General features: G+C 51.3%; 1 protein-coding gene across 1 annotated transcript in view; it reads left to right on the plus strand.

Moving 5' to 3' along the window:
• The window catches only part of PSMD11 (proteasome (prosome, macropain) 26S subunit, non-ATPase, 11), an 18,163-nt gene extending 13,955 nt beyond the window's left edge, over positions 1-4,208 (plus strand). Inside the window, exons 8-13 of the mRNA XM_010185550.1 lie at positions 98-160; positions 748-873; positions 1,420-1,455; positions 2,599-2,650; positions 3,649-3,791; positions 3,926-4,208. Of these exons, the coding sequence (XP_010183852.1) occupies positions 98-160; positions 748-873; positions 1,420-1,455; positions 2,599-2,650; positions 3,649-3,791 (420 nt within the window). The 3' untranslated portion in view covers positions 3,926-4,208. The remainder of the gene's footprint in view (positions 1-97; positions 161-747; positions 874-1,419; positions 1,456-2,598; positions 2,651-3,648; positions 3,792-3,925) is intronic.
• The last annotated feature ends 3,504 nt before the right edge of the window (positions 4,209-7,712 follow it).

The following is a 7,712-nucleotide window of genomic DNA, read 5'->3' on the forward strand; positions in this document are numbered from 1 at the left end:
TGCTCAAGCACGTTTTCAGTGCACTGCACCGTTGGCATCATAGCACTGAGAGGAGAAGCCAGAGAAATAACCTAACTGTCGTTTTCTTTCTCTGCAGACAGAAGCACTAAAATGTGTGGCACAAGCCAGTAAGAACCGGTCGCTGGCAGATTTTGAGAAGGTGAGACAGGAGACATAAAAGTTGGGGCCTGGCTGAACAGGACGTTTTGTGTTGGAAAGTTGTAGGAGCTGCTACATCCCACAGCAGGAAACCAGAAAAACATTCACAGAAAGCAAATAGGGCATCAAGGAAATACTCTGGAATAGTTGGCCCGTTTGGTCTTCACAGCATCAGGAGTAAGAGCTTGCTTGAAACTAGGTGGGGATTTTGGGGTTTGTTTGAGAACAAACTCAGAGGCACTGTCCTGTACTTCTGGTGCTGTTCAGTGGGATGTGCACCTTCCACCACAGAGACAAGTGAGAGGATTCCCGTGTCAGGGAGCAATCCTGTCATGCCGTCTCCTGAGCGTAATCCAGATTCTGGCTTGCTAAGCTGCAGCAGTGTAAAGATGAAAGCTGCTTGCTGCACGGTGCCTGAGAGGCTGCTAGGCTGTCGTGACCTCCTGGCCCTTTGGCTAAGTTATGAGATTGGATTAACCACTGATACTTTGCTGGGCTGGGAGGGCAGACTGCTCCTTACTCAGAGGGCCTTGAAGATGGGAGACCTGTTGCTAACTGAATTATTTGTCCCCACCGTGTCTTCCGCAGGCTCTGACAGACTATAAGGTGGAGCTCAGGGACGACCCCATCATCAACACTCACTTGGCTAAGCTCTGCGATAACTTATTGGAACAGAATCTGATCAGAGTCATCGAACCCTTCTCCAGAGTACAGGTAAATGTTTCCAGCAGGCACAGCGACCCTGCTGCTGGTGCCTCTGCCCGGCTGCTGGTGGGTGAGGGACTTCTTCCCATGCAGAATAATTCTTACTCAGAGCTGCTTGGTGCTTCCAGAGCTGAGGGTTCATCGTGTTCAGCTGGAAAATAAGGAGGGGGCTGAGGAGAAATTTGGAAAACCACGTTCCAGAGTCATTGCCCTTTCCATCTGTTTCAGTTGTGCACACTGATGGGTGGACGTGCTTTGAACACCGGAGGCTTTTCAGGGCTCTGACAGGGTGTGGGTAAAGCTGCAGTAATCTTGGAGGAGAAATGTTATTTCATGTTTCAGAGTGAAATGGCTTTAGGTGTCTTGTCCATCTTCAGTTAAAATTGGATATGAAATCTGAAGGACATGAAGCTGCAAAGAGGAGAAAGCCATTGGAGATTTTTAGGCCAGAGCATTTACAGGCCCTTGAGCTGTTCCTTGGAAGAGCCCCACACCTCCATGCTGTGTGTCAAAAGTGCAGCTAAAGATTTACTTAACTCTTGGTCTCTCTTGTAGATTGAACACATATCCAGCCTCATCAAGCTCTCCAAGGTAAGAACATCACTGGAAATCAGTGGCACATCTTAAGAGGGCAGAGGAATTGAGGTCAAATGGCATTTGCCACTGGGGAATAAACGTGGGCTATTAGGTCTGACAGATCAGCTCCACAGCGTTCTCAGGAAAACATCGCTCTTGGGAACTTCCACTTTAACAGCCAGTTTCCAGGAGGCATTGGCCTGGCTTCCTCTGCTCTAGGCTTTGCTGTAACACCACCATCCTTCACCTGGGTTTTACTCCCTGCGTTAGCACTTGCTTTTTATTGGCGGCAGATCTTCCTCTGCTGTAGTAACAGCTCATGTCATGACCAGCTCAGTCTTCCCTGGTGACCTGCATTTAATCCTCCTGAGCGTGCCCAGAGGAATCTTTCTTAGATTTTTTAGGATCCGGCTAATCACTTTGATTGAAGTTTCATTAGGGTGCGTATGTCACATTGCCTATTGCAATAACTGCTTTACAGATAATCCCAACCAGATTAAGTTTTAGTAAAATCCACTGTAGTCCCAGCTGGTTGCATCCCGAAGTGCATTTGTCCTGTATTGCCATTAAGGCCAGAGCTTTGGAAGTGTCCTGAGCTTGGCCTTTATGGTCATTACATTATTTGCCCTTTTCTTCTATCTGCAAACTCTTTTCCTAGCGTAGCCCTTGGTGTTTAACACACACCTAATAGAGTGTAAGAGCTGGGCTGTGGTTGTTTGTGTGCAGCTGTGTCCCCTGTCCAAAGAGCAGAAGAGGAGCTGGCTCCTTGGGGCCTTGCCTGGCACGGGGCAGGAGGTCAGCTCGGTACTGAGCGGCTTAAATGCAGCTTGGCCAACACTTGACTAAATATTTGCTGAACCAAATTCCCTAACGAGCAGAGCCTGTGTGAAATGGCAGATACACCATCTTCTGCGGAACAAGAGGGCAAGACATCCTGGTGCTCTCCTTATTAAAAGCTACTGCTTCATTTCCTATGTCATCTGAAGCATGTGGTGGTATCAAAGCAGTGTGCAAGGAGAGGGGAATCGCATTCAGTGATAAAATAGCTGCTTTTACGCAGTGCTTGTCTCCCGCCAGGGCTGTTGAGTGTGCAGTAGTGAAATTCGCATTTCTTTATATGGTTCCGGGAGACTTTTAATTTTTCTGCTTCAATTTCAGGCTGAGGTAGAAAGGAAACTGTCACAGATGATCTTGGACAAGAAATTTCATGGTGAGTCTCTGCATCCTCCGAGCTTGACTGCCTTGCCCAAGGGCAGGTCGCGTGTAAGCAAGCTGTGGATAGGCTCCTCTTTATCTGTGGGTAGGCTCCTCTTTATCACTGCACCTTCGAGCCTTGAGCGTCCTTAGACTGCTCTGCTCCGCTTCAGGCGGCAGACGCCGTTAACAAGCGCTCCGGGAAGAGTTCTGAGCGGTGGGTTTATTTGTTACCCTGTTGTCACGAAGGCTGTTCCTATTGCTCCTTCCATCTGCCTTCGTTAAGCTCGAGGCATAATTTCCCCCAAATTAGAAACCACATTTAAGCCTTTGCTTGCATCCGAGGACAGTTGTGAGACCCGCTGGAGGGCTGTCTAGCAAAGATGTGCTCTTCTGCCTTGGAGCCTGCTGGAGTACGTGGTCACCTTTCCCAGATAATTGATGTCAGGAGCGTTTTGGGGGCACCACGCAGCACAGTTGATTGGTTTGAGTTTGGCTGGGACCGCAGGAGGCTGCCTCTCTAATAAGCCCTCAAGGAAAGAGCTCTGTTGTTTACATTGTCCCTGGCATCGATTTAGAAAGCCCTCTTGATCTGGCTGAGCAAGATGAATGGCTGGAAGAAGCAGGTTGGTTAGACAACAGCTCCAAAATTACAGAACCCAGCTGCAGTGCCCATCTGGCACCTGGAAATAATTGCATTATAAAGTGGCTTTTTTCATCTTGTGTTGTGCTGAGCCGTCCTGCTGGGCACAGGGGCCCTGAGGAGGAAGGTGGCTCTTAGGGAATGTGCAGACACGAGCATCTCCTGCGTCTCTTCTCGGGCCCCTCTTTTTTCAGTCCCCTGGGTAAGCTGCTGCTACAGCCCAGACAAAAATCAGCCCAGCACAACACATGAGCCCCTTCCAAACCCAGCACAGCTGCCCGGCCGTTTGCTGGGTAGCTCCCTAAATTCCCGCTGTCTGGAAGACGCGACCTGCCCAGCGTGCACTGGTAACCGCAGCTTTGTGCCCGCAGGCATCCTTGACCAAGGCGAGGGAGTCCTGATCATCTTCGACGAACCCCCCGTAGACAAAACTTACGAAGCCGCCCTCGAGACTATTCAGAATATGAGTAAAGTAGTGGATTCGCTCTACAACAAAGCCAAGAAGCTAACATAGGTGAGTGGAGGCGGGAGCCGGAGGTCGAGGCTGCTCCGGACCTAGCGCTCCTCCCAGGCCAAGGTGCGGTTTGTGTCCTTGAGGCTTGGTTTTCCTCTCCTCTCGATTGACGTGGCTCTGTTTTCTTTTTGCAGAGTTGAATTTGCTAGCTGTCATTTGGAGAGTGTGTGTGACAGGAGAGTGAAACCTTTGGGAAAATGTTAGGAGACTTATTATTATTTTTTTTTTGTTTTGTTTTTCTTTGTTCTACTTTTCGCTCGGAAAGTTTTTAAACTTCCTCATCCGGTGCATCTTGTATTCCATACGATGCGTGTTCCAGTTTCCATGTAATCTTTACTGGCCGAACTTTGTATCTGGGGGGGGAATCTTGTTTAAACAAAGAGGGTATTCTAAATAAAAGGAAAAAGGCTTACACTACTTAAACATGTGCTTTCCACTTCCTGAGGGATGCCAGAGAGTTAAGCAGGGACAAAGTTTTGTTACCAGTAGGTGCCCAAAACAAGTTTGTTTCGTCTCTCCCTCTGCTCTGAAATCTGAGACTTGCTGAGGGGGTAGAAGCAGCCAAGTTTATTCCATTTGTACTGCACCAAAAAAAACCCCAAAATGTACAGACTGCTGGTTTATTTTTAAATCTCCAAGGCCTCAGATCCCCTCGAAAGCAGCTCCACAATGATTCTCCTGAAGGCTTTCACACCCAACAGCCCCCTTCAGGATTGCCATTGTGCCGCGCTAGCCCAGAGCCACCCCGCGCAGCCGAGAAGCCTCGTAGACGGCTGCGGCCTCTCTAGACCGTTAGGCCAGTTTCTATCAAAGGGAACAGCGCAGGTTTCCCCTGGAGGCCTGCATTGCATGCTATTGTTTTAAAATAGACTAGATTTTAAATGTTTTATCCCTCCTCCCCACCTGCATTGGTAGGAAGAACAGGCGAGCAGGCGTCCCCCCGAGGGAGCCGCACCTCGGCCCGGGCGCTGCTCAGCCCCTCGGTATTGACCTCTGCTGCGTTAAAGTCTTTCATTTCTCTTTTGATTTTTTTACTTTTAATTTTAATTTGCCAACATCCGGTGTGGGACAGCTCGGCCCTTCTGGAATAGCCCAGCGCAGCCCTCGCTGGGGAGCGGCCTGGGGACCGCTCCGGAGTCGTGTTTGGGGCTGCCAGGTTCCGAGCTGGGTGTTGAGGCCATTTGGGCAGTGTAAGCTTCCGCATCTGTCCTGCTGATCTTTGCTTTTCCTTTCCCTTCTGTCTCTCTTTCTCTCTCTCTCCCTCGCCACGTTTTTCTTACAAAATTTATATTTTGTAAAAGGGTTCTGTTTTATCAGGAAATATTTTGCCTTCACGCTGAATCTTAGACTGGCTGAGTTCTCTGCTTTCTGTTCACATTTAACCTCTCCGACAGCTGATTTTACTTTATTTTTTTTTGTTTCCTCTAAACTTTCCATCTCATCCAGTCAGTCGCTGTTTGGGTTTTTGGCACCATCAATATCAAATGTACAAACGGTTCTTGCTAACCAACACCAGGTATATCTGATGTTCAGATGAGTTCCAATAAAAGAATTTTTTTTTCAAAGACGTCTCCTGTCTTCAGCTGCCGAGGCCGATCAGGGGCGCGCTGGGGGCAGTTCCTCCCAAATTTAGGGAGAGAGAGAGAGAGAGAGGTGCTGTGCAACGCGAGCTGCACCCCTGGCCGGAGCTCCCCAGGGCATCGGTGATGATGTTCGAGACACAGAGTGCGAGGGACCTCGTTTGGAGCAGCATCACAAAGGTTTGTGGATGGTGAGGTGTTCCTGGCACAGCGAGCTGGGGTTTTACCAAATAAAGTTGTGATATTAGTATTATTATTAGTAGTAGTAGTAGCAGCAGCAGCAGCAGCATTAGTAGTATTAGTATTATTACCACTATTAGTAGCATTATTACCATTATTATTAGTATTATTACCATTATTATTATTACTATTAAGAAAATTGAATTGCATCTCCCCTCTCCCACCTCTGGCCTCTCACAAATACTCTGGTGCTGTACTGGAGAGTCCCACGTTGTGGGATAGATTCCTCTTAAGGAAGAGAGGGGTTTTGGGGGTGTAATTGAACCAATACAACAAATATTTCACTTTCATGCCTGAACCTCACGCACCCTGGATGCACCTCATTGAGGTGGTGCAGGTCTTTTGGAAAGAAACCTGTCCCTGTAGGCAGAAAACCACAAAGAACTTGGCCATGCCAAAGAGCAGGGGTTTGGGTTGCGAGGGAAGTGCGTTTCTAGTTCTCTTCATAGGTTTTTTTTGAACTATGGTGTTTCCCAAAAGCAGCTCTGGCCGGTTCACTGGCCACTGAGGTGGCGTTTTCCCCGAGGATGCTCGGCTGCGGGCAGGATTTGCTGATTTGGGTTGGTGATCAATGGAAATGTGTTCCTGGCAGGGGAGCTGCAGCCCCTGGGTGCAGCAGTGATGGCCTCACACAAGGCCAAGGTGGAGATGGCCGAGAAATCCTGCACGTCCTCGCTCAGGACGGTGTCCTGCTCTGGCCGCTGTCCCTGCAAGGACAGAACCGCTCCTGGCCCAGCAGGTGGCAGCGGGGGCAGCACCAAACCCATGCAAGACCTGAGCAGGAGCCAGGACGGTGCTGCAGGGCCGCGCTGACGCTGGCTCGGGGGCGGCGTGGCCGCCTTGTGTGGGGTCAGCGAGGTTTGGTTGCGCCTTGGTCGTTCAAAGCGGCTGCAGCAAGCCAGGATTTTCTGAGGCACCCGTGTATTAAAATCAGGGCCAAAAAAGCTCGAATGGCGGGGGAAACCCTTTTGACTTAAACTTCAAGAGGCTTCGCTTAAAAAGCAGGCGTGCACACAAAGGGCAGTTTCACGCCGCTCAGGTCCGTGTAGTGTTTGTAATGGACAAAGGGGTCTCTCGGTAGCGGTGGTGCCGCTCGGGCTGGGCCTGCGTGGTCCCTTTTGGCTCGGGTGCAGAGAAGCCTCTAAAGCCGTGCAGAGAGGAGACCTTTTCAGCTTCCCTTCCCAAACCAGCTCCCGTGCTGGGTTGGATGTGCTCTGAAGGATGTGTGGGGTTTTGGGTGCTTTGGGACGGGTCCCTCCTCAGCGTCAGTACCACGGGTCGGTCCTGAGCTGCCTCCGAGAGCTGCCCTTGCACCGGGATCGTGGCACGTGGGGATGGGGAGAGCCAGAGCCAAAAATCTGCCCTGGTTTTTACTGCACCTCTGCAGCGCAGACCCATGAGCACCCAGCCATGCACAGCACCAACCCTGGTGGGAACAGCAGCGTTGTCCCGAAGTGACGTTTTCTTCGCCTTCCACGTGTGTTCAACCCCAAATGTGTGGTGGGCTCGTTCCGGGCAGGAAAAAGGCCCCCGCGTGGCTCTGCCACGGGCTGGTGGCTTTGGGGACAGCCCTTTCCAGTGTCCCTGCGCTGCCCAGGCCCTCAGGTGCTGGGAGGGTGCAGTTGTGTCTGGGTGAAACCGGAGGTTTTGGGGGTTTCTGGAGACTTCCGTGTTGTGGGAAGGGGACAGGCAGCCGCACGTCTGTGGCAGTGATGGCTTTTGGGCGTGTGGATGAGCTCAGTCCTAGTCATGAGCTGAACCCCAGTGAGGGCAGTGTCAGGGTGACACCTTTCCCTGCTTCACTTGGGGCAGGAGGTGACCCTGAGGACTGGACCCGGGGCCCGGCAGCCCCTGCCACGGCACCTTTGGTGCGGAGCAGCCTTCAAGTGTGCGGTGCACGACGGGGCTCGTGTTGGCCGGGTCTGCTGCTCCCCTGCCCTGCGGGAAAGGGGAGCCCCTAATTCCAGGGGGGAAGGAGTCTGAGCTAGGCAATGGCGGGGGCTTTACCCAGGCACGGAGTCCCCGTGGGGCTGTGGCACCCATGGGTGCTGCCCCTCGGCCTCCCCTGGGTCCAGTTTGGCTCAAACCCATCCCAGCCTTA

Source organism: Mesitornis unicolor, unplaced genomic scaffold, assembly GCF_000695765.1.
Source record: "Mesitornis unicolor isolate BGI_N332 unplaced genomic scaffold, ASM69576v1 scaffold19395, whole genome shotgun sequence".
Classification (NCBI taxonomy): domain Eukaryota; kingdom Metazoa; phylum Chordata; class Aves; order Mesitornithiformes; family Mesitornithidae; genus Mesitornis; species Mesitornis unicolor.